The 27,140-nt window shown below is 40.5% G+C and overlaps 1 protein-coding gene and 1 long non-coding RNA gene across 6 annotated transcripts in view; one reads left to right on the forward strand and one right to left on the reverse strand.

Annotated features, from left to right (window-relative positions):
* Positions 1-686: 686 nt before the first annotated feature.
* On the reverse strand, positions 687-9,125 carry LOC149918842 (uncharacterized). Its single transcript, XR_016463925.1, has 3 exons — positions 8,556-9,125; positions 7,002-7,138; positions 687-1,047 (listed from the first exon to the last, which is right to left on the reverse strand). It is a non-coding gene; the product is annotated as an uncharacterized LOC149918842 (long non-coding RNA).
* An 11,760-nt stretch (positions 9,126-20,885) lies between these two features.
* LOC149918843 (uncharacterized) overlaps positions 20,886-27,140 on the forward strand; it is a 75,034-nt gene continuing 68,779 nt past the window's right edge. For 4 of the 5 annotated variants that reach the window (XM_090134760.1, XM_090134761.1, XM_090134763.1 and 1 more), the window contains exons 1-2: positions 20,886-21,109; positions 23,412-23,489. In XM_090134760.1, the coding sequence (XP_089990886.1) occupies positions 23,422-23,489 (68 nt within the window). In that variant the 5' untranslated portion in view covers positions 20,886-21,109; positions 23,412-23,421. The remainder of the gene's footprint in view (positions 21,110-23,411; positions 23,490-27,140) is intronic. The other variant, XM_090134764.1, reaches the window with a different exon arrangement.

A 27,140-nucleotide genomic window follows, 5' to 3' on the forward strand; every position in this document is an offset into this window, starting at 1 on the left:
TGTCTTGGAAATCTTTCACTTACTGAAATTGCATGGATGTGAGCAATCTCTCTAAAAACACACTGAGCATTCTGGTGGGACTGAAGTTTGTTGGTCTCACTGGATTTAATGGGACAAATGCTATAAGTAAAACTATTCATATGGATGTCTATGGAGTAATGCTTACCTTGCAAAGATCAGCTAAAGAACTAAATACTTTTTAAGGCTGAATGATATCATCTTCTGTCCTTAATTTCTACCCAAATAGGGCAGTCACGCTTATCTTTTATAGCTCTGTTCATTTCCCTAAGTTCAGTTATTGAGTTTACATAGCTGTGTCAGGGCGGAATGTGTCCTGGCGTAGTTATACATCACTCTTTGGATGTGATTTGTTTATGTAGAACAATGATTCAATTTAAACGTGTGAAGGAAACCTGTTTGAATTGTGAGTGGTCAAGGAAACTTCATTTTGAGCAGTTACTTTTTCAGAGAGGATGGTTTCAAGTGGCAGGCTTCATGCCAACCTCCATCTAACCAGGTTGTCCTCATGCCAAAGTCAGGGCAGATGGCTTGTGAGAAATGGCTTGCAGGCTTAAGGGTGGAAAAGAACATTTAGAAAGCTTTTGCTGGCTTGGGAAGACTCTGTTTTGCTTCAGAATTTGTATTCCAGAAGATAAATATGAACTGGGGAGAGGAAGGTGGTTCTGAGGCTCCCCACCTCACTTGGGATTTCATGGGAGAGCCACATCTCATCACAGGGGACCCAAATATAGTAGTTTGTTCATTGTACATACAAAACATCTGAAGGAAGGAGCCCTTGGTCATCTTTCAGGTTCAGAAGACATATATATATTTCCCCAAATACCATTTCATATGAGAGCTTCATTCTTGTAGATGACAATCACAGATGGTGTATGGTCAGGTTGGTGGGTTGACTTGTGGCTGTACTTGCTTGTTCTCCAGGTCACATCTGACTGTTGTGAGTGCTGGGAGGCACCTGAGAAATGCCAAACATAGTTCCTTTTCACTGGAGTCACTGGCATTTGATAATCCAAGCCATAGGTTTATCTGAAATAGAAGAATGCTTTTTTGAAGTCCAGTGACACAGTAATGGTAGATTCAAATGAAAATTGGGTCCAAGTCCAGTACTTAATCTCCTCTTTTCTTTTTCCATTCATAACACTAAAGCTGTAATACAAGATTCAGAAGCTGTGGTTTGGGGCGAGATGCTGCCTGGAGAATGAAAAATACACAGATCAGAAAGATGAAAACATCACATACATGTCAAACAAGTAATTTGTTATAACCATCACCTTTCAGTGACTCTGAATTATATCTGCGATCCTCTTGCTATTTAAATTAGTGGTTGTGAGCCCTATAGTAAGGGTCCAGTTTTCACAGACAGAATGGGAAAGTGTTCCTGAAAACAGAAATTTTCCATATGTGAATCTACTACAGTGCTACAGGGATAAACATTACCAATGGCTAAGCAGATGAAAAACCACTTTCTTACTTTATAGTTTTTTCTTATGTGTGACACTTTTAATGCTTTCCACTCCTTAAAGCATCCCTCTTAGTAGAACAGTGTTATCAAAAGTTAAGAGTAGCTAGAAGTTGAATCATTTGCCTGGAGGTACATGAGAAATCCATGTGTTGATGATCCTATTACTGATAAATAGGTAAATATAATGGTAATATATGCTTGTTACAGGTGTAAATAGAGATCCCAGGGTGAGCTGGTATTTTCAGTGCTCAGGTCCGCACCTGCAGATTCAAAGATGATGCTTCAAGGAGCACTTCAGCAGCCAAATGCTGCAGTACTCTCAAGTCTCCAGAGCAGCCTGTTGGTTCACCTGGTTCCTATGCTATCAAATTGCCAGTCCGTTTTTTGGATTAAGAACTCAGTGTTTCATCTCTAACACCTTCCTGCCTATAGGCCACATTGCTAAATCCATGCTCAAAAATTGGTATTTGTGTCTTTTCGCAGATAAAATGAAATAGTAGCCCAGATAAGTTTAAAGGTACAGCCAATTCTGAATACTTAGCTGCAGTAATGATTTCTTGCAAGTGATTTTCTGTGCATGATCTGCAGTAGCAAAATGTATAACCGTAAGGAATAATTCTGCAACATAGCATTCCCAGTTCTCTTAGTTGAAATGCTTAAGAGCTAAGGCAGAAGTGAGATCATACTTATGTGTTATGGTTTAGTATTTCTGCTCTTGTAGTAAGAAAAATCTCAATGTAGTGATTAGGAAACATTTATGACATATCTAAGTTTAGATACATCTAAATATGTTCTACAATTCACTAAAGGGAAAGATCTTGTCTTAATACAGAAGTTGCAAATTAACTTAAAAGCTTTACAGTTATGTATTTATTTTTTTTTAGATTTTTGCATGGATGCCACAGTTTAACGTGCCTTAATTAATGGGAAGCAATAATGGATTGCATAAACTTGTGATGAATATTGTCTTAGCAAGTTAAATCTGATTTAATGCTTTAAGCCAAAGAAACATTTGCATAGCTAATGAAACTGATTAACTTAGAATTAATTAGTGGTGTCTAGTTGTAGAGCTTCAAACTATAGTGATGTTAGTAATGTGGTGATTATTATTAGTACTTGAGATAATCAGGCATGCTAGATGATTAAATGTAAATACTTAATAGAAAGAAATTGGTTCAGCTTAATAAATATTTTCCAAAGTGAAAATATTCCATCATAAAATGAAATCAAGGAGTGTTAGCTGTTAGCAAGCACAAGTTAAGTGTGGGGAAAGCACAGGTTCCCTCTCATCCAATGAAAGGGGGTGAAGAGCATCTTCTTTTTTATTGTCTCTTGGTTTGCTAATAATTTCTTCATGATCTGTGTTACACTTTTGCTTAGGAACAGTCAGAGTAGGCTGCAGTCAGTGTACCAGAGTGCTGTACAAACAGATCTTGGTGAGCTTCTGGAAGTATGGATGGGAGATGATAGGCAGAGGTGTTAATCAGAGATGAGGAGGTTGTTTGTGGGTCAGCACTTGGCTGTGAGAGCAGTGGGTACCATTGTTTAGCAGCAGCTTAACCCTAGCTGTGGCCTTTTTCCCTTCTGCATACCTTGTAGAAAAGCCTTAGGATGGGATTCCATGGAGAACTGTGTAGTGGCTCTTGGTGTTGTATGGGAAATTGGGGGAAGGGTCTCTATAAGAGAAAGTACAGAAGTGCATGCTTAAAATTGGTTTGCTGCTGTGAGCTGACTTGAAAGGAGTTTCATCACATCGCAACGTGCCCTGATTGAGATAACAGATATATCAGATGTGCCAAACTGCACTAGAACATCCATTAACATTTTTTGGCACTGTGCCAGCTTGCGTGTGCTCTCTGTGTGTTTTAATTAAAGGAGACAAAAATGAAACGATTTTCTCTTTTTAAATCCAGACCACGATCCCGAAAGAATTAGGTGTTCTCCAGCTTTGTGGTGGAAATTCACTTGAACTGTACCAATAATGTATGCTAGTGCACTAGCAGCAGTGATTTGGTGTGAAGAAGGGAGACCCATATTTCATGTCCTAACACTCTTCAGGAATTTGAAGAAAACCTCACCTCCCCTGCATGAATGTGTTGGCTGTCCCAGTAGTATCAGAAAGAATGGATAGACTAGAGGAAAAACTGTTCCAACTGACCAAAATTTATGAACCCCCACTCCCCACCTGTACGATCCAGTAAAATTAAAGACAGATGTCCCCTTGCTCAAGAAAGGTCCACACTGTGTACTTACCCTGTGGTTTTACCTATGAGATCATGAACAGGATGTGAAGAGGCAGGATGGAACATCTACCTCAACCCTATGTGCATGGGTAGAAATGTTATGAAAGAAGTCAACTACAAATGAGGGCTCCTCCAAGAGAATGGCTGCTCCAGTTACTACTGAATGATGTAAATGCTGTACATGTTCTGATTTTGACCCATGAGAAATGAATGATGGATGCAATAATTAGAGGGGCCCTGCCTCCAGCTAGGGGGAAGAAAGGGAAAATCGAGTGTACTAAACTGTAAGGATTTGATGGCCTGGCACACCAGAATCACAGAAATATGAGGGTCTGGTAGACATTGGTGCACAGTGCACCCTGAAGCCACCAAGTCACCTACACTTCTGGGGTGACAGGAGGTTCTCAAGAGTTGACTGTGTTGAAGGCTGAAGTAAGCATCACTGAGAGAGACTGGCAAAAGCATCCTATTGTGACTGACCCAAGGGCTCCATATAGCCTTGGTATTGACTGTCTTAAGAGGGGTTATTTTAAGGACCCAAAGGAATATTGATGGGCTTATGAAATAGCTGCATTAGAGACAGAGATTATTAAGCAGCTGTCTGTCTTGCCTGGAGTTTCAGAAGACCCATCTGTTGTGGAGTTGCTACAAGTAGAAGAACAGCAGAGGCCTGTTACTATGACGGTGTGCACATGGCAGTATTGTACTAACTGGGACTCCCTTCTCCCCATCCATAAGTTGATTCATTAACTGGATAGCCAAGGAATGATTAGCAAAACTCATTCACCCTTCAACAGCCCCGTATGGCTGCTGTGGGAAAACTAACGGGGAGTGGAGGCTGACAGTGGACTGTTGTGGTCTGAATGAAGTCACACCACCATTGGGTGCTGCTGTACCAAACATTCTAGAACTCCAGTATGAACAGGAGTCAAAGGCAGCCAGAATGTAAGCTTCAATTGACAGAGTATGGGCCAGTTTTCCTTTACTTGGAGGGGTGTTTATTATATGTTGAACCATTTGCCCCAAGGGTGGAAATATAGCTCAACCATTTGTCATGGGCTAATTCAGGCTACAGTAGAACAGGGTGGAGCTCTTCAACATCTACAATACACTGATGATAGTATTGTGTGAGGAAATACAGCAGAAGAAGTTTTCAAGAAAGGAGAGAGAATAATCCCAAATCCTTTTGCAAGCTGGTTTTAATGTTAAGCAAAGTAAAGTCAAAGGACCAGCACAGGAAATCCAGTTCCTAGGAATACAAGGGCAAGATGGACACTGTCTGAATGTGACAGATGTAATCAATAACATCACTGCTGTGTCTATGCCAGCTAGTAAGAAGGAAACACAATCCTTTGTAGTTGTAAAGGGTTTTTGGAGGATGTGTATTCCAGATTATAGCCTTATCATAAGCCCCCCCCATCAAGTGACATGGAAGAAGAACAATTCTGTATGGAGTCCTGAACAACAACAGGCTTTTGAACAAATTAAGTGGGAGAAAGCCCATGCAGTAGCTCTGGGACATGATGTAAAATACATGTTTGACACTGCAGCTGGGGAGCAGAGCCCCACTTGGAGCCTTTGGCAAAGAATGCTAATGGAGACCTGAGGTCAACCCTTTGGGTTTTGGAGTCAAGAATACAGAGGGTTTGAAGAACACTACACTCCTACTGAACAGGAGATATTAGCAGCATATGAGGGGGTTCAGGCTGCTTTGGAAGTGATAGGTGCTGAAGCTTAACTAAATACTAAATTAGATGTTTAAAAGGAAGGTTCCCTCCACACACCTTGCTACTGGTAATACTTGGAGTAAGCAGATTGTGTTGATTATACAGTGGCCTTGGATGGAGAACCCTGACGGTCCAGGAATCTTGGGATTGATCATGGACTGACCTGAAGGTAAAAACTTTGTATATCCTCAGGGGAAGAGGTAACAAGCTGAAGAGGCCCCACCATACAGCAGATCAGCAGAGAATAAAAAGAAATATGCCTTGTTCACTGATAGGTTTTGAGGTACTGTGGGAAAGTACTGAAGATGAAAGCTGCTGTCTGGAGTCCTATATGACTAGTTGTAGTGGCTGCCGAAGGAGAAGATCTTGTCCATGTTGGGGTAGTTGGAACTAGATGGAGCTCAAACCATTCTGTGATTCATGCCTTGTCCAAGAAACTTGCAGTCAGCTCAGTACCTATAAAATGTGTTTGGCTCCTAAAAAATACTCAAATTTTAACTTGTTCCAGTAAAAACAAGAACAACCATAATGAACTGCTTCAATCAGAGCAGAGTCTGGCTCACTATCAGGTTCCAGTTACTGTCACATTTAGGACGACCCCATATACTGATACTGTATATGTTGCATTAACACAAAGGAACCCCTTCGCTACCCCTGTTATTGCATGAAAGATTCTACCCTATAAGGGGCATTTAATGCAAGTGTACAACACTTATAATGCGAACATTTCCTGTTTATGCTGCAGTACTGTTCTTGGTCAGCAGCCATTGATGTTTTACAACCCAAGTGTCAGTTAATTTAAATGACTTATTACACCACAGCCTGCATGGTAAGCACAGGTAAACAGGTTCTCTGAGAAGATTTAAACTGGGAGGACAGTTACTATAAAGTCTAACAGAAATTCATTGCACTTCACAGATGGAACAGATAAAATCAGACCGTAACAACAGCTACCAGAGAGAGAAAATCCTAAATTACCAAAGTGCAATGAAATCCTGATGCAGGGTGCCATAGGAACTTATTGTGAAGATGCTCCCTCAAATCTAGACACTGGGAAAAAGGGATAAATGTCAGTTTGCTGTGTATTCTTTTAACATTTAAGATTTGCTTTCTCCTTGTTCTGCCAACTTCTCTCTGACCACAAGGACTAGAGGCTTGCTTTGTAAATGGGCAGTTCAGAAACTCATCAGATATCAAAGGAGTTGCCATTTAGTCAGCCAAGATAACAGTAAATGGAAAAGGAACAAAAATGTCACTGGCAAAGAGCAAATGATAGTTTTCAGAGATCTGATCTATCAACAAAATGTAGAATAGTAGGGCAGAGCCAGCAGAGGCTTGGAGCAGAAGGAAGGGAGCATCTGTGAAATGGCTGTCAAACCCATTAGATTTAAAAAGAAATTTTTAGAAGTTTAGAGAGAATTATAGTCAAAAACCTTTGCCAGTTAATGCTGGCTAAAATTCTGAGCTGCACTCCTTAATTAAGAGTCTCTGCTTAATAAGAATCTTCTCTTATTGGCTGGCAAAGCTACAGCCGTGAATGGAACTTACTCTTGATGCCAGTTTACTGTGGCTGTAGGAGTAACTCAGTGGGGTCAATGGAGTTAGTGTCTGACATCAGTGCTGTATCTGGCTCGCTGTTGTTGGCTTCATTCTTTGGCTTCAGTGCAAGCCAGATTTTCAGGGACCTGGAAATGGAACAGCGCAGTTAACAACATAATAAAAAAAAATCCTCGTGCCTTTAATCCTGAAGAACTCGTGTTTTTGATTGCTCTTCCAGATAAGAGCATTGTCACTAAAATGTTGAAACTTGCTTTGCCTAATAAGCAACAAAGCCAACCCAATAACATTCGAGCAATGCCTGCCTTATATGTATTATGTTTAAAGGAGAAACCTTGCTTCACTGGCAGAATTTAACAGTTATCTTTTAGCTTTGATTTTGCTCTGGGAATAGAGGAGCTGCAGTACCACCTGCTATCATTTTTCCCTTATCCTTTATACAAGCCCACATAGAGCCCTTCCTTTGTAATGCATTCTCTCTGACTTAGGAAGCGATTACACAGTCAGGAAACAAGAGGCTGAAATCTTTTCTTGCTTCATGACCCCATCACTTGCCTAAAAAGAAATAAAAATGGTTTGGTATCTCTCTTTCATCCTTCCTGCAATACCCAGACAATAGATGGGAATGTTTTGCTGAATTCTAGACAGATTTTACCCACTGTAAAAAAAAAAAAAAAAAAAAAAAAAAAAGCTCATATATAATGCTTGAAGACATTGTGTAAACAACTGTGCTGACAGCTGTGTTAAATGGTGCCTGAATTCGGTGTATCAGCTGGTTAGGTATTGATTTGTGTAAATAACAGAAGGCTGTGTTCCAGATCTGCCTGTCAGCCACCTGTAGAGCAGTTCCCACTGCTGCAGGGATTGTTGTATGGTCATGTGCTTCGTATTTGGTATAGGAATTCAGATGAGATATTCTGATCACATCCATTTTCCATACCTATGTGAAAGTATATGACTGATTCTGTACTAGCAGTAAGTTATTTAACTTTGGATGCTGTGGGCAGGGCTAGCCCTTGTCCATCTGTGCACCAGAAGAGATCAAAAGGGGCCTTTGTGTCAGCTGGCAGCATATCTGTGCTCAGAAAACAAACGAAAAGCAGCATGGCAACAACTCAAAAGCAGAAATTTCAGTAATCAGGATTTACTCCCTGTTTTTGACCATTTGACGCATCTACAGCTTTCTGGTAAGCTGAGTATGTTGTCAAAATAGGGACAGGCAGAGATCTACCTTGACTTGACTTATACCTGAGTCTGCAAAGACCTCGTGAGAAGTATAGATGTAGCTTACAGTAAAGTCATCTTACGTTGCCAAACATAAAATGGTCTTTGACATGACTGATGGTTTAGATCTGTTTGTATGATACAAGCACAAGAAGGCCTTGAGCACAGAATAGGTACCAACAAATAGTAGTTAAATTGCAATCTGTAAAGAGATTGTAATTTGGGGATAAAATCAATTGGGTTTTCATACTGGATGTTTATTACCTATTGTGAAATAGATTCATGACTTCACTAAAAATCCATATGTTGGTTATGACCCACCTGCTAATATCCATTACCCAAAGCTCACGGCATGTCACAGTAGGCAAATGTATTGGCTGAGTTCTGCCTGCTTCCAGGGGAATGTGTTTCAGGGACAGATGAGAAAGCTCTGGCTTTTCTGCTGCAGGCAACGATGGCTCACAAAGGGTGCAAAAATTAACTGGCAAAGCAGGCAGAGATAGTATTTCTTTACTGTGAAGGGAAATGTAAAACTTAATGCTTATATTTGCAAGCTTGGTAGGCATAGAAAGTTTGTTTGCTAGAATTTAAAAAAGATAAACAGTAGCTGGGAGCGAATGTGTTTTGAATCTTGTTTCTATTAAGCTGATGAGTTTAGTAATGCAGTAAGTTATGTTATCCCTTGGTCATTCATTTTTGGCTGTCCAGATCTTCAATGTGGTGGAAGTTAGATGGGATTCTGTAAAGGAATGTAGTTCCTGAATGCAGGGACGAATTGTAGATAGCAACTTTCCCTGCCTACTTGTACACGTGTGCTCTGACACTGTGTGTTAAGGCAGCTCTGTTGCAAGGCCTGGTGACTGCCAAAAATGGTGGACTGTCACATCTGAGTTTGTCTCTAGCTGGCTCTAAGTGTTACGATGTCAGAAAGCTCACTGTGATCTTCTGTAAGGTGACTTAGAATCACCAAGGCTGGAAAAGACCTCCAAGGTCATCTATCTAGTCCAACCATAAACCAAGTTGTATCTTGGGTTATGTTTTTTCTGACCACTGGTCAGGTTTGCACCTTGGTCCAAGGGATAGACAGAGTACATGGACCTGTGCTTCACAAAAATAGTCTCACATGTACAGACTTTACATGTTTTGTCTCTTTTGGGCAGCCAAAGCATGCAGGGGTGAAGTTTATAGAATCCCAGAACTGCAAGGGTTAGAAGGGACCTCTGGGGATCAGAGTCAAACCCCTTCTAAAGCAGTTCCTTGCAGCAGGTTGCACAGTTAGGCATCCAATTGGATCTCAAATACCTCCATCAAAGGAAACTCCACAAGCTCTCTGGGCAGCCTGTTCCAGTGCTCTGTCACTCTCACAGTAAAGTTCTTCCTTGTTTACTTCCCACTTGCTGCATAGAAAACATGTGAAGTTCACTGCTGCAGGAATTGCCTGAAGTAAGGTATAAGAAAAACATAAATGCTGAATATTTGATGCTTATAATATGATGCTCATTTCCATGTGTCGAATTTCCATTGGACTGGGAGAGTAAGACCTCATATTTCATCCTGTCAAGTGATGTGTTTTGGCAGTAAAGCTAGGTGAGTGGAGTAAATGGCTGATGTACCACATCAGATTTGTACTTATTTCACACCAGTGCCCAACAAGGAATTCCAGAGCACAGTTCCCTCTCAGTAACAACAAGTGTAGCAGGAGAACTTGGTTATTTCAGCTGGCATTCACTTTGCTTTTGAGCGTTTCAACATTTCTCCTGCAAAGGGCAGGATAGTGGTTGAAAGATAGCAAGCCCTATTTCTCACTGATGTCTTCTCTAAGTAATTACAGAATTGCGGTGTGATTTACTACTTATATTTTTTTACTCCCCCAGAAGAGATTATAAACTAGAGAGCATATTGACTGGAAGAAAATAGCTGCTAATCTTCTGAAACTAATGTTTAATCAGTGATGAAAAGAAATAAAGTAACTAAAAAGCTTCATCTAGCTAATCAAATAAAGCTGGTTATTCTGCTGGAAACAGTTAATGAACCTTAAGTAATATAATTATTTTCAGAATATTGAAAGAGGAAAAAAGTGATTACTTATTTAAGACTAAATAATTACAATGTATTCTTCACTATAAAAAGGTTATACATGCCAAATAAGTGCTGTGCTTCTGGTTCTCCATAAAAGGCTATTTTGCATGAATTATTACATTTGATATCTAGCTTGTACTGAATTGTCTTATTTAAGATAATCTCCAGTGATCACTAAAGGAATTTGACTCCCTTGGTGCTTCTTACTATTCTCATTTTTAGAGACTTGCAGTATTTGATTGCCTTTAAAATCAGCTACAATTAACTAGCTGTGTAGGGAGGATGGAGGGAAATGGCTCTGATCGCTGCTGTGACAGCTGTCTGTGCTTGTGCTCTGCTCTGCTCTGCTCTGAAACACCACTGGGGCAAGGGAGCTTGGCTTCACAGGCAGAAATCTTTCCTCCTCATTGGAATTCCACTTTTCTCTGAAATGTTTCACCTCTTTTCCATTTCAAGATTACAGACAAAGGAGGATTTTCTATATTAATGATAATAAAAGTACCAGGCACTAGCCTCATTCTGCATGTAAGTGCTTGGAGCTTCCATTTCTGGGGGTGTTTGACTTAATGCTGGGCATTTTTGGAAAATCCTACCCAGCTCTGTTCTAACAATCACTTTTTTCTCCTTTCACCTCATGGAAGATAGCACACAAGGTGGTGGATTTTTTTTTTTTTTTTTATAGTTTGTTTTAATAAAACTGCAAAACCCTGGACTAGGAGGGAACCTTGTATAGTCCTGCCCTGGCTCCCCTGCTAATGTCAACTTTGCTGTGAGGTCAGGGTGATGCACAAGCTGTCTTCACTGATGTAGGAGCCAACTCTACTCCCCACAGAGAGAGCTCCATCCCTTCACCACCCTGGTGATGTGTTTTGCCACCTCGTAAGTCCCAGAAGCAAGATGGGAAGTCAGGTCTGCCATGAGGAGATGGGACAGGATTTCTCCTGCCTCCCTGAGCCTGACTCAGCTCCCTTGTGCTTCCAAGGACATTAGATGAGAACCATGGAGAGCAAAACACATCCTCTTGTTTTCATTCCCTTTGCTTATCTGGGTTATATTCAATGCTACATACCACGTGTGCTCTCACAAAATAGTCCTTTTGCTTTGCTTTGAGGCAACAATTTGACAACCAAATCTGGCTTTTCTGAGCATCAAAATAAACATTGTAGCCATTTAAAATTATATCTTGCACTTGAGAGTGACATGCTGAGGACATTAGAGAAACAATAGATTTAATTAGGCTTTTAAAATGTGATGTGCCTATTACATGTTCCATTACTGCTTTAAAAAGTCCTTGTTCCTGTGTCATAAATCTTCCTATAGTGCTACCGTTTAATTAAATGAGTGTGGGCACTGGGAACAATTAAAATAAGTTTATGCATTTTCAGGGAAACCCTATAGCAAGATGTATAAAACAGCTTACAATGAAATGAAGAATTAAACCCATAGTGGGTTTCAGCTGCGGTGTAAGAAATTTTATAAAAAGCATTACAAGAAGTTAGGTAACTTGATGGTGTAGCAAGGAGTCTGTTCAGCATAAGAGGTAGCATCCCATGTCCCCTGGATTTTTGCCAGTGGCAAAAGTCACGAGTTGGATGCATGCCTTGGTACTAACAAGTGAAATCCAACTCTGAGAAATGAGGCTTCTTTCAAGCTCCAAATAGGAGTGAATTTCATCTAACAAGGTATGTCTAAGTAGAAAGGCATGCAGATATGTCTCTCTATTCCATGTTCTTGAATAATCTATTAGCTGTCTCAATTAACAATGTCTTTTTCTTGTGGGATTTGTATCTGATACCTGAGCTCCATTCTGCTTTAATATATAGAATTATAGTAACATATGTAAGCAAACCCTGACAGTGTTTTCTTACCTAGAACCTGTATACACACCTTATTGCATATTTAAACCCATTTCAACATTGAAATCAACACAGAGTTTTTACTGTGTTTCTCCCTCTCTCACTTTGTATAAATAAGCAGCCTTGAAATGAACATCAAAACTAAATGGCATTGAATATAATGAAAAAACATTGAGTCTAATGAAGCAGAATTGCTATGTAAACAGAGATGCTTTTATCTCATTGGAATTTTTATGTCCTTGTGTGTCTCTCTGCTGCATTTTTGTAATCTGATTCGTAAGAAATATCTGACTTCTCGTTATAATTATTAACAGAAAACAAGACCAGAACTGTTGTGTGTGCTTAGCAGGGTAGTATGAAATTAATAGCAAGTTAGTTGTTTTAGAAGAAAATGTTGGTCATCCTCATATTATTATGGAGGGCTGGCTATAAAATTTGGAAACATGGGATATCAGTAGGCCCCCTAAGAACAACTAATTATACACAGCCAAAGGTCAGGTGAAAGCGTAATCTGGAAGCTTCCTATTTATGAGCATAACAGCCTTTTCCTCACATCTTTTAATGTCTTTGTCCAAATACCAGCAGCAATAACACAAGCAATAACAGCAAATCTCATAAAACTTAATTTAGAATCCTTGTGCTGAGAATCCTTCCAAAAGAAGAGTTTTAAATTCAGCGTTGTGTCGTAAGCCGTATCAGGAAACTAGCTGACCTTCCTCTGCTGGGGAAGGGTAAAGCACCCAGCCACGTCCCTCCCGTCTGCTCTGCATCACCTTGGGCTGTTGCACAGAGTGAGAAAGTTCACGGTTCCTTCAGTGTGAAGAAAAGTAGTTGTTGAAAAGTGTATTTGAGATAAGGCTTTGTTGTCACTTTCTTTTGATTCTTGTAAGTCCAATACTTAAATATATTTTTACTTGCGCCTGAACAATATCTTCCACTTCCTCACTGCTATGTACTTTCTGCCCTTTTTGCCAACAACTCAAAATTTAGCCTTTCAGATGAATGTGCTGCAGGTCTTTCTGCAGAAATGGACATCAGCAGAGGCAGACGTGTAAATGCTGTTATGTGGCCATGTTGAACATGAAAGTATTTCTGAGGGTATATTGATACAATAGGTCCTTCTGAATTTTCCACTGCTCACTTGAAGTTCAGAACAGATGATGGCAAGGGAAATTCATGCTTTTTCTTCTCTGAAACAGTCACTGGAAGAAAACAAATCACCCTGCGTTGTCCTTTTCTCCTAACACTTCTTCATTTAAAATACCAGTAGCACTGACAAATCTTTCAGTTGTGGTGATTTTTAAAGTCTGCTCCTGAAAGTACACAATTCCTTCTGCATTGGAGGATTCTTAAGTCACTAAAAAATCTTTTTAGCCCCCCCGACTTAGAGAAGTTAAAAGCCAAGAGAAGTAATTAGAAACAAAGCACCAAGTACTCTTGGAGCCCTTAAAATAGAGAATCTTTGCTGTTGAGGACACACTTCAGCATTGGCTCTGGTCATTGAAAGGAGTTTGAATTGGGTTCACATGCTGTAGGCCTCGAACTCCTTTTCCTCCTATCCACAGCATGCTGCCTCAAAGCATCCCTTGTGTCCTTTGGAAGATCCAAAGTCACAAGAATTATTAGGGGACTTGTGGTGTCATGCCCAGCTCCAGCTCACCCAGAAGACAGGAAGGAAAAACGTGGACTGAGATACCATTTTTTTTCTTTTTTTCTTTGCCATGGACTTGGTGATTCTTTGAGGCTGTGCCTTGGCATGACCCATGGGTTTTCACTGTGGTCTTGGCCCTGTGGTGTGGTGACAGTGACTCTTCTTGTACCTGTCAGTGTGGAGATAACCCATGGCTTCTCTCCAAGTGCTGCTTTTTAATGGGCACAGACCACAGTACAGTTACTACATGAGACTTTTTTTAGTATCTATATGTTTATGAAGTCTGAGGAGTTGAACTTGAGTCTTAAAATGCACTCCTCAACAGCCAGGTATTGTCAGCTCTGCTTAAGAAATGTGCTTTGATGAACTGGGCTTTCTATCCCTCTTCCATGGGTTGTTAAGTCTGTAATCAGAAATTTAGGGGAATGGCTAGCTGGTCCAACTTCCAAATATTGAAAACCTCGAAGTAATGTAGCACATAACCGAAATCACATAAAGTTTAGGTATGATAAATGAAGCTTCTGACACCTCATTTTCATTACAAAGATGGTAACAAGAATGGAAAATGTCACGAGAATAATTCACTTATGTTTGGTCTTTTGTACAATAATTATCTAGTTCTCGCTTTGGGCTCTCCTTCTCCAGTGTAACTTTTGGGACGAGGTGGGTTTGGCTTTTAATGATCTAATAAATACAAGTAATAGCTTGTGATTTGTTTAATGTTTTGAACTGAAAGGTCAAGGGTAGGAAGATTAAATAGTTTTTACTGAGAGCATTTTCCCCGATGACTATCTCTTGCTGGAAGCAACACAATTTCTTAAGCAAGCATAAAATCAGTTTAGGAAGGCTCTGAGCTCAAATTAAAGCAGAAAGGAGAACAATGTTAGTGCATGGGTGCTACCAGCTATAGTAGGATAGGCAAAAATAAAATCAGGCTGGGAAATCACACCCAGGGTTTCTTACAATGTCACTGCAGTGTGGATTATGATTTTTTTTTTTTTTTTGCATGTGTGGAAAATCTGTGTGAAGATCAGTTGGACTGAAGTAAAGATTGAATTGCTTTAAGCCTACACTTTGAAGTTTAGCTTTTGCTAATTGAATTGTAGCTTTCAATGACTTTTTCTGGTAATAGATTGCCTGTGTGATAAGCAACTGGCACCCATTTTTTTGTTTATGGAGCCTGAGACAAGGAATTCAGTTCAGATAACCATATTCTGGTCAATAATTCCTTACAACAAGATATCAAGCTTATGGAGGTTGGAAAAGACCTCTAAGATGATCATGTCCAACCACCTACCACCAATGTTGCCCACTAAACAACATTCCTTAGTGCTACACGTTTCTTGAACACCTCCAGGGATGGTGACTCCACCACCTCCCTGGCTAGCCTGTGCCACTGCCTGACTGCTCTTTAAGCTTTTCTAATACCCAACATGAACCTCCCCTGCAGCAACTTCAGGCTGTTCCCACTCATCCTATCGCTATCTCCTATCCTGGAGAAGATGCCAACCCTTACCTTGCCACAGCCTCCTTTCAGGTAGTTTAGAGGGCAGTCCTATTCCCTGTTGTGAAGGTGTTCCAGAGGGCTCTGCCTTGCCCCATTTCTCAACCGAGTTGTAGTATTGGTGAAGGAGAAAGCCAGTCTCCCAATATCGTTATCTGTGCATTGCAAGAACTGGAGAACCAAGACAGATACATCCTTTTATTCTAAGACAGACACTCTGGAGAGTTTGCATGCTTCCCTGGGTTCCTGGACAAGTACCCTGTTTACTTTCATCTGAAATAGATTTTTCATCACAGAAAATGAGATTGTGTCAGCAAAGTATTGAAATATGCTGTCAATTTATATATTTTTTTTCTGAATTATTACATGGAAGCCTTTTCTCTAAAATATTTTTTTTTTTTTTATTGCAGGGATATGCTGAGGGTTTCTTGTAGTGTGTTTGCTAAATAGAGGGAAAGCTTTTTTGTCATTTTGATTAAAGAATGTGAGTGTAAGAAATATGGTCTGTGATGAAATTAGCACCTTATTGTACATTTGAAGATACCTGTGTTTTTACACGATAAAATTCATACCTCTGGTGAACCTAGAAGCACAACCTGGCTGTACAGGACTGAAGTCCTCAGAAGTGATGTCTCTGCCATTGCCATAGAAGAGGTGGGAACACCAGTCCCTATCAGCCGTGATAATTATCTGTGATTGTTCAGTACTGAATGATGATTAGCACCAAATGTAGTACTTTTTTCTCAGCATTAAGGCTGGAAATGCATTGTACCTGTAATTACAGTTGTTTAACTTAGAATGTTACCATAACAGTGCTAGGTTGTTCTGACCTTCTGCAGTGGAACAAGAAATGCTTAGTACTTTTTTCACAGCTTCTTAACAGCATCTTTTCTTTTTTTTTCTTCGTGGGATATGTGGAGCAGTTAAATCAGCCCTCCCACAGAGCAGGATCATGCTTTTATTCAGTTGTGGAAAACATTTACCATATACTATGGCAAATCACACAATCAGTCTTCATGCTAATCATTCTCTGCTGGAAGCTATTTACAAAAACTTCTGAAATTTTCTTAATAGCTGGAGAGCAGAGAGTCGCAGCCAAAAGCATGATTCATGTTTTTTTTTGGTTTTTTCTTTTGTTTGTTTGTTTGTTTGTTTGTTTTTTGTTTTTGTTTTTGTTTTTAATTTTTTTATTTTTTTTTTAAGCGTTAAAACTAAATCCCCCCCAGCCTGAACCCCTGCTGTGGGCAGGGCTGCCCCCACCAGCTCAGGATGCCCAGGGCCCATCCAACCTGGCCTTGAGCACCTCCAGGGATGGGGCACCACAGCTCTGGGCAGCAGTGCCAGGGCCTCACCAACCTCCGAGTGAAGAATTTCTTCCTAACATCAAACCTAAATCTCCCCTCTTTTAGTTTAAAGCCATTCCCCCCTTTTCTCCTGTGCTGCAGTTTTTAAGACAGATCTTTGGTTTGCATTCTAGTGCCTGCCTGTGGGATTTTATTAGTGTTGCTTCTGATTTGCACCAGTGCCCTGTGTGTGCCTGGCACACAGCTGCCTTTGTGCTAAGAGCAGATCCCCTAAAGATGATTTAAATATTACACTGCCCATATGTGCTGTGGTGAATTCTCTCCCTCTTGCATTGTGCAGCTATGGAGTTGGCAGATAACTGCATGATTTAGAAACTGTAACGTTCTGCTGAGTCCTAGAAACCTACAATTTCAGGCTGCATTTCATTATAAAACACTCTGCATACTTTTATTTTCTTCCATATTTCCTAAATTCAGCACTAACTAGGAAATGCTTACATTCCAGCTTCTGCTTGTAGATTCTGGAATGAAAAAGGACAGCTCTGCTTATGTTCCTGTTATCACTTGCTCTTTATTTATCTCATTCAGCACTGAAAAGCTGCAAAACTCATCTGGGAAGGGAAGGTCAATCAGAACTAGTAGGGGCAGTGCAAAGAGTGGGGGCTTCATGTCAGGAATACCAGGCTGCATCCAGGTGTGTGTGGGGAGTTCTGATGCCTGCATTCTCAGCATCCCCAGCTATTAGATTCCCGCAGAGCATGCAGACAGCAGGAGGGCAGCCATCAAAGGCCTCAGGGAGGGTATAGCTACAGGAAAACGATGTTAAATGCTGAGACTGAAGGTGTCTGCTCAGGGAAGCGCCAGAGGCTACGCGTGAGCCCAGCGCTGTGTGTGGGAAGTGTGGGATGTTAGCAGGACCATGCTGAGCTGTGCTGGCACTAGGCCAGGCCCACATGGCTGCATGCAAGGCCTTGTAGAGGTTGAACCGTCTACAGCAAAGCCCACTCAGTCCTTTGTGCAAAATACAGCTGATACGGGTCAACGGGGCTATGATTTCCAGTTTATTGGGCTGAAGACCCTCCATGATTGAGCCCAAGCATGGCTGTCAGTGCTCTCCTGGGCAGATAACAGTGCAAATGGTGTCTGAGCTGCAACACAGTCCCACTCAGTGCATCTTCTTGTACACACTGCGGTTATCAGAGTATGTATAGATGGGATGTAACCATGTCTGCATTGAACGTAATGTAAGGCAGGAGCTCAGCACTCCTAGGGGATGTCAACTGAGTGAAACAGGCCTTCCCTCATCCTCCTTCATCAGCAGAGGAGGCCCTGGCCCCCACCATGCCACGTTACCCCCACGCTGTGACAAAGGCAAAGAGGTATATCAGCAGATTTTCCACGCAAATAATGAAGCCTGTCTTTATTTGTGCATTATAAAGGAACAGAGCTGGAAAAGTTGCTGCAGCCCTGTGGAGCTGTGGATGTGAGAGAAGCTCTCAACTCCGATTAATTATTGCTACTACTAAAAAAATAGGCCATTTTAATGCTTTAAGAACCTGTTTCATAATGATCAGGATGTACAATAGGGCTGATTAATGTGCACCTCAGGTGTTCTGGAGGCTTGCATTTATTACACACCCAGCGCACACATTAATCAGCAGTGTGACGTGGTATGTCATGCCTTATTGCTTAATTATGTTGTCTCCCACACGAGCTGGAGTTTATGTGTTGTTCAAAGCCGTAAACACTCCAAGAGTCCCATTTCCACTGAAATCAATAGGAGTTTTGCTATTGTTCTGGGATGAGAGCAGGGCTTCGCTGTAAAAGTAAAATAAGGCTGCTGCAGCTAACAGGGACTTTCCAGTGGGAAGAGGGGCAGCAAAGGGCACGGGAATTATGAAAGATCAGACTCAAAGGGGACCTCAAAAGATTACAGAATAAACTAGAAAATATTAAGGAAGGCATAAGAGTAGCAAAGATAGAAAGTAAAATGAAAATTGGGCAAGAGGTAAAAATAAATAAGAGATGTTTCAAGTAGATAAAGAATAAGAAGCGAATGAGGCAATGGGGATTCTATAAAATGGAAAGGGTAATTTTCTAACAGAAGTAGCGGACATTGGTGAATAAATAAATGAATTATGTGCCTGTTTCCATAGAGGAGAATGGGATAAATTCAATATATCAGAAATAAGAATGTTCCTGGGGAAATCCATGTGGAGCAGGGACATGGGGACGGTGAGGAACAAGGCAATCACTGAGAAACCCTGCAAGGAGTGGGAAAGAGGGGCTTGTTGGGCAGCTAAGCAGTGTTTGGAGCCTCTTCAGAAACAAAAGGCTGCAAAAAAGAGAAGGCTGAGGAAGGCCCCTGGGCTTGGTATGGGAACAAGCACTGGACACAATGGCTCCATGCTCAGTTCTCCTGGGGATCCATCCTGAGATATATCAGTGTTAAAGAATTAAAAATATCTGAACATTTACAACTTAATTTTGTAATGCCAAAAATTAATTTGACAAGCACGTAAGCCAACTATCTCTGGTTTTATACAAATCAAAGGTAACTAACTAGACAGACAATACTAGAAGTATTTCAAGAGAATAAATGAACATTTGTTAGGTTGGGAATTAAAAGAAAAATGAAAAAAAAAAAGATAAATACAAGCTTTCTGGACTTAAGAGTGTTAGTGGATGATGAACCTAGGAACCACTCAGTGTTTGCACTAGAGTATTTTCAAACAACACTAGCACTCTGTGAGAGATGAAAGGTCAAAGGGAGCCAGCTGCACTGCTTTCCAGCAGGCTGGGCTTGAGGACAGAAACATTACCCTGGTCCGATCACTTTACAATGTTTAAAAGCCTAGTGCCTTCCCAAGGGAGGAAATTTGTGTATGTTAGTGCTCATTTTAGTCTGATTTTTTACACTTTAATCTTGTGTAGTTACTGTTGATGTTCCAAATTTGGGTAGAACCGTACTCAAGGAAAGAGAGCCTCCTCTTGCAGTTTCTTGATTGCTTTGCATTTGATTCAGCTGCTGCCATCCCAGTGCTTGCAGTCCTCCTCACCAGGAACAAAACTAAAAGCAACAAAAGAAAACTCCCTGAAAAATACCCAAACAAGAACAGAGCTAGTGAAATTCAGCTTAGAAGTCCGTGTTTTAACTAAAGTGCTTGTGAATTTTAGGTGAAGTTCTCTCTTGCTTATTAAGATGTAAGTAAGAGTTATGGAGAGGGGGAGCTCTGTGCCTTGGATTCTGGAACCCTGATTCAAGAAGGTGTGTCAAGCTCTGTCCTGAAAGCTGCCTTCCAGACAGACACAAGCCCCATGCAAAGCTCATGATCCCCTTTTGCAACTCTGGCTTCAGGCTGTGCAAAGCAGCTGTCCTGCTAGCACTCCCTAGTCTATCCCACTGCCATACCTGGTGCAAACTGCACCCCACAGCTGTCTGGGTGATAGGAGTAGCTCACCTGCGTCCCACCACCAGAGCTTGTTCCTCTGTGGACAGCTTGATGTCCTAACTGTGCCTGCTTGAAGGCAAGAGTCAAAGGCAAGCAGATCTTCCAGGCTCTTGAAACTCCTGGAGAGCAGAGGAATAGATAGATATGTTACATATGTTTGCACATATATCCCTAATATGCTGATGAGGCTTGTACCATTTTTCTCCACTGTGTTACTCCTTCACCATGAATGAAGATGCATTAGACCAAAGTATATCATTTATCTGCTTAAAAAACTATTTTGACAAGTACCTGTTTATAGTCTTACAGCTTAGGAGTATGGGTTTTCTACTCTCTCTTTTCTTTTCTTCTCAATAATAAATCTTTCATAAAATTAAGGCATTGGTGTTACATCTCTGTTAGGGTAATTTACTCCCCACAGTAATTTTTACTTAGTTTGTTCTACATGGAGTGATATTTTAATCATCCTTTCAGTGTTTATTGATGAGGGCTTCCTACAAAAGATGAGAAGATTAGCTTAAAATTATCTCCTGTGAATTTACAACAATAATAAGGAAGTGAACAGTCTAAAACAAATTAAGAAATGTAAGAGACCTAATGAAAGGCTGATTTTTTTTTTTTTTTAATGTAGAAAATGACTGCAAGACTCAACAGTGGCACTGCTGCATATAACTCCCATTAAACTACTGTTTTGTTTGTTTTTTTTTTAAACTGAACATGAATAGATCTCCTTATCTCTAAATGGTAAATGAGATAAATGATTTTTTTTCTGATCAATATTAAAATGCATTACCTTGTGCAGGGGAACTGTTAGGTCACAGCCTGCACTGCTGATTGAGCACCTGGTGAAGGGCTGTGCCTGACCCAGGGAGCACGGGAACATTGTTTGCACCTGTGCTCACCACCTGACCCAAAGGGGTGGACTCTGGGACCTCATTTAAGGGTTAGCCTCCAAAGGGAGAACATCTATAGGACAAAGTCTTTGCAAGAAGGTGTGTTCTATGGCTAGAGCTCCTCATCTCCAGTTGGGTAAGTCAACTTTTTTCTTGCATAAGGCTATTGGTATTTGCAGCGATACTTTGCCTGCTATTGCAAAGAACTCGTCAGAAGCAGTTTTGCGGCTTCATGGGACAATGCTTTGACTCAACCTCCATATGATATCTGCCTTGTTCCTCCTATCCACGTTGCCTGGAGAAAAATTTACTTTCCTTCACCCACCAGGAGATGCCTGGTTCTGAAACTTCTCATTGACTCTTGGCTCCTCCTCAGCATGCAGGGGGAAGCTTTCTTCAAAGATTAATTAACTTTCAGGTGAGAGGGTGTATGTATGTTCCCGACACATTAAAAATTGCTGCAAGGATAAAAAGCATATTCCTGAGGAGTGGAATTAAGTGCTAACCACCAATTTTTTTTCCTGTACAAATATGATAGAGTTTAACTCCGCTAACATTTATGCTAAGTGATAATCTTCCAAATAAGGGAAAGAATCACAGTGCTGATATCCTTGTACGGCTGAACTGCCTCAGCTGCCAACCTTACTCACCCTTTTTGAGTGAGAAACCCGCTAATGGAATGCTGAAAAATAATTTTGCTAGTGCTGAAGGTGTGTTCTTGAGGAAGATGTTTCACCTAAAAAGCTTTTTCCAAGGGGGAAACTAAATAATTGCATGCAACTGTTCCTACTGGAGAACAGGTGGTAGCTTTTCTTTTCTGGGTGAAAGAAGAAATTGAGGTTTTGAATGTGTCTGTTTGCATAAAGGACAAAGCTGCCCAGATGGACAGAAGTGACCCAGATGTGATAGCCAGAGCTTGTTGAATTTTCTCCCTAAATTCTGGGTGGTGGTTTGATGTGGTTCTATTCTATTCTTTTTGTCCTAAACCATGGCAGCACGTTGTAACACGTTGCTGAACAATAACTGAAGGTAACTCGTATATATGGGTATAGCTACCTTTGTACGTGTTTAGTATAACTTCCCTGGGTCTCCTGCCTTAACTGCTGCTTTGCTAAGTGGCCCAAGTTAGCACTTTGGCCTGTGGCGTGGTTTGTTATGTCTGCTAAATTCTCCAGAGTTGTTAGGGATTTAAAGCCCTATTTGAATATGAGATATGAATACTCGTAGTGCTTTCCTGGCTCTCTTTTGATGCTATTGATAGAAATTCAGTGTTAGCCTGGTTGTAAGCCAGATGTCCTTTCCCATGGCAAGGGGGTTGAAACTGGATGGTCTTCCAACCCAAGCCATTTTACAATTGTGTGATCTTCAGGGCTCCCCATTTAATTTGCAGGAGAACATGTGTATCTGTGCCATTTGCTTCTGGGTTCAAGCATAAGGCTTTGCATTGGTTTAATTGTACTTGTTTCCCTTGTGCGGGCACTGTGAGGTTTAGTTAAGTGTTTAAGTTTTAAAAGACTTGCTTGGAAAGCCATGCGGAAAAATAGCCTGTTAGTCTTTCTGTTGACTGACAGAATTAAGCCCCTGGTATGGTAAGATTAATTTTGAGGACTCAGAGCCTGTTCCATTTTATTTAAAGACAGTGCTGATTCTTGTTAGATACATGAATAGTCTATGACTTGAATGTCCAGCTGTGTTGGCCTCTGTGGGCTGCAATATACAGTACTGTACAAGGGCTGCTCTGGAAGTAATGCCTCCTATTTTATGATGGTGGCAAACAATGTTAGAGGCGGATGTTGGTGTTATGGCAGTAGATGTTGAACCTTTCCACCAAATTCTGTTGCTATGTGACAGATGGCAGCAGAGGAGCAGTCTGGCACAGTGGTATTTGACGTGGAAGTGTGTATGTATGAAGAAAAGTGTGTCACTGAACTCCTCTACGTACAAAAAATAGTACCGGCTGACATTCATTGGTGCTTGCTGAATGTTTAGGAAGATCAAACAGTGAATGTGAGCATGCAGAGGTGGGTGGTACGTTTCTGCAGTGGCATGAACAGTAAGCCACATTTCAGATGGTTGTGTAGATATGGACAAGTGCTTTGTTCGCTGCTGGTGAAAACACAGCTAATGGTAGTGACTATGTTGGAAAGTTGTTTTGTATCTGCTCTATTAAATAGTATTATTGTGTTCAATGTATCTGTTGTAATTTCCAGGAAGATAAATAGGTGTTACTTTCAGTGAAACCTACATAGTTCCAGAAGTCTGTCTTTCCATTAGTTTTTCTATAGTAATTCATAAAAGGAGAATATTTACCAGATATTCTGAGTACTACTTGAATATAATCACTTTCTCTGTTTTGAACAGAAGGCCTATAAAGTGTGCTTGTACACTTCTATGGAAGACTTAAACTGAAAGAATCATTTTTTTCCTTATTTGCATAGCCTGCTGAAGATGGACCTCAGTGTACATATGTTGAAGACAATAAAATTATCATTATCCAGGCAATGCCTCCTATCCAGGTAAAGAGTTACATCTGGATCAGCTGTACTACTGCTGGGATGCCCCTAGGGTTTAATTCTGAAACTTTCATTTCCTTGCTCTATATTCAGCCGCTATTAACTTTAAAAGCTTTTTTTTCCTTCTCTTTCCATGAGGAAGGATTATGCATGGCAGTGATAGCTTATTACTCAGTTGGGTTCACTGAATTGCTGAAACCTGAAAATATTTACTAGTCAGGCTAAAACATTAAAAATATCCTCTGATAAATGATCTGAAAGAAAATTCAAGCAATTGAGCAGATGGCTTTTAGGCCAATCTTATGGTGCGGCTTTGCAGAGAAATAGGAGTTCCAGCAATGTGTTATAGGATTTTATTTAGATTGTTATACTATTTGGTGGAAAAAGGATAAGCGTGTTAACTTTTTTTTCCTATTTCAGAATCCCCTCTTGAAATTAATGTCCCAGCATCTCAAAACTTACTCATGTTATTTCCTCACTTTCTGCTGTTGGTACTGCAGTTTGCCACTGTTGTATCTGGCTTTGTATGGCTGTAATAGTCTCCAACTTCCCAAAGCCTTTTTCCTGATGGACTCGCTTATTGTGTGTGTTAGAAGGACAGTATTTATGTACCTCAACCAGGTTTATACAGGGAATTACAGCTTCCTGAAGGCTTTGTGAAAGCCACAAAGGTGTTAGAATAAATGTTTGAGTAAGTGACTGACCTAGTCTTTATGCCAGGCTAGGTGGGTGCAGATGGCTTTACAGGTGCTTTGTGGGCTTGCTGGGAGGAAAGGGGACCAAGGAGTCCTCTTCTGCAGAGCACCAATGTGGTCAGTCTTTAGGTGTTAGTGCCACAGCCCAGATTTAAGGGTTGAGATGCAGTGTCATCTCTTCTATGAGACAGAGAGCTCAGCTTATGGAAGGGGAGGAGTTAATTTTTTGGAGTGCAGGTGAAGAGGCATGTTTGAGGAGCAGTATTTTTAACATGAATTTCATCACCCTGTCTTTATGAGCAAAGCCTGTTAAACTGTGTCCAACAAAATATTCACAATATCAAATCTGAATGGTACCCCACTTCTTCTGAATACCTTAGTAAAAGAAATGTTGCATTTGTAGGCATGCTTGTTTTCTTAGAGCACCCTCCTCCTCAAAACAGGCATTTGGTTCTGTACTCTTCATTAAATACATTAATATACATTAAAATATTTTTACAAAAGTAAAACCTTTGGCATAAATATTGGATTTGTTATCCAGATATTCTTTTTTTTTGCTTTAAGCTGAACAGAGAACTATGGAACATTTAATACAAGCAATCTTTTTGTTTATGTCAAAAATGAGAAGGAAAGCACTGACTTGGTACAGGCTAGAAGACACACATAGATATGTCTGCTCTAGCACAGTGTACAAGTGTGATGGTGCCTTTGATTTATCATAACTGATGCTGCGTAGTGTCATGAACTTGATGTAGAAAAACTGAAGTGTCTTTGGGACTATGGTGACTTGAAGAGTCTGAAATCAGAAAGACTAGCAGTAAGGGTTCTAAGCTACAGGCAACTTGGTCCATAGCAGGCACCAGCTCTTCTGTAGCCCTCTTGTCTGAGCTGGGGTTATGGCTGTTTCCTGGATGGCAGGGCCTCTGCTCATCTGTTTTGGTTAGGTGGGTGGATGTCTGCTAAACTAGAGGCTGAGGAGAAAGCAAGTAAATGAAATCTGAGGGAATATTGGGCAACAAATACAAAGGTAACCTGATATATTAAAATGTGATCTAAACAGTGCTGTTATTAATTATGGGCTTTGTTGAAAGGAATCTTCTCTTGAGCCATGTTTTGTTAAAATACAAAGTCACAGAACCACAAAATCAACAAAGTTGGAAAAGACCATTAAGATCATCAAGTCCAACCATCAGTCCATCACCACCATGTCCCTAAGTACTCCGTCTACCCTTTCCTTAAACACTCTCAGGGATGTTGACTCCATCACTTCCCTGAGCATTCTGTTCCAATGCACTACCACTCTTTCAGAGAATAATTTTTTCCTAATATCCAATCTGAACCTCCTCTGGCACAACTTAAGTTCATTGCCTCTTGTCCTATTGCAAGTCTTGATCTTAAATTTAAATCCAACTGGAAAGACCTGACCTGAGCGGTCAGCATGGAACTGTGTTGGGGATGGTCAGGTTGGATACCAGGTTCTGGTTTGCCTTCACAGCTAACTCATCTATCAGTGATGTCAAACACTTTAAGTTTGTGTTTAAGGAAACCACATATGGAAAACTGCCCTTTTTCTCCTCTGGCTTCAAATATGGGTAGGAATATCTGTTTCTGATATCTGAAAGAGTAATGGGAGGAACGTGAACAAATCACTGCTTTCTGTGATGGTTACTTATTGAAGCTACGAGGTATGCACTTAATTACTCTTGAAATCCTGATTGAGTTAACACCCTGTGCTCTTGAATGCTGATTCTGCAGCATAGTTGCCCATCTTGCCTTTTAATGATAAAAGGATCTCGGGAATGAAATCTCCAGCAGTGGCTAAACTTCTGAATTTGCCATTTGCATTTACTCTGCAGCTTGAGATGACTTTTAATTATTCAGAGAAGACAAAATGTAAATCACATCTATCTTTGTTTCTTTTCCCTAAGCAAATCCATTCTGTAAATTTTCTTATGTGACTGCTATACCAGTATTTTCCTGGTAGGGGTTCTCTGGTTTTCTGATTTCCCTTCTTTTGAAAATTCTGTTACATGTTGGAGATATAGCAGAATTCAGCTAACTTGAGACTTTTTTCATAAATTAACTTGTAGCAGATCGATCGGTCTGTTCACATAATGAATAAGCAGAGGAACATATGCCTGTTCCTCTGTATCTAAAAGAATAAGTGCAGCAGTTAAATACCCTCATCCACATGAATGTGGTAATAAATAGCCATCATATTTGCTCAAATTCCTCTTGCTCAGTAGGGAAACCTGTGTGTTCACTTTCTTTTCTGGTCAAATGGTTGTTGTCTGATGGCACAACTTGCACTTGTTGACTAGATTATGTGAGGAAAATGTCAGTAGCATCTTATTTATGGTCCAACCCTTCTGGGGCAGGGTAGGTGGTGTGGGTCATCTCGCTCTTTGGTTGAGGAGCTTGGAGAGCATGGAATGAGATATGTGGTGAAGTGCTGCTTCGAGCCAAGACCTGGCTGTATAATCTTGCATTCTTGGAGAGAGATGTGGACATGGTTGAGGTGTCCTGTCTCATCAAGCATGTGTATATATGGCAAGAAGAACGGGGAGGGTAATTCTTCAGTGTGTTCAGAGATGAATGCTGAGCATCTTCCATTTGGTATCTGCTGCTGCTAGCACAGACAGCTGCTTTCTTTTTTTATTCTTAAGAGAATAGCTGTTATTTGTTGCAGTGTCAGCTATTTTTTTTAAGTTACCTAAAAGAATTACATGAGAAAGAGAACTGAATGTTCTAGCAGTTAGATTACAAATATTTTTGGCCAGTACATTCAGGCACAGAATGGCATTTGCTTTTAGGGGCTTTGAAGAGAATAATAGGATCCCTACAGCCCTAAGAGAGAATTCAGATTTTTGATTGCTCAGGAATGAGGTATTTTATCTTGCACCTGTTCCAAGTGGGAAATACTTTCAAGTGTTTATTTAGAGCCTATGTGAAAGTATCA

This window comes from Phasianus colchicus, chromosome 2 (assembly GCF_987193195.1).
Source record: "Phasianus colchicus chromosome 2, bPhaCol1.hap1.1, whole genome shotgun sequence".
Classification (NCBI taxonomy): Eukaryota; Metazoa; Chordata; class Aves; order Galliformes; family Phasianidae; genus Phasianus; species Phasianus colchicus.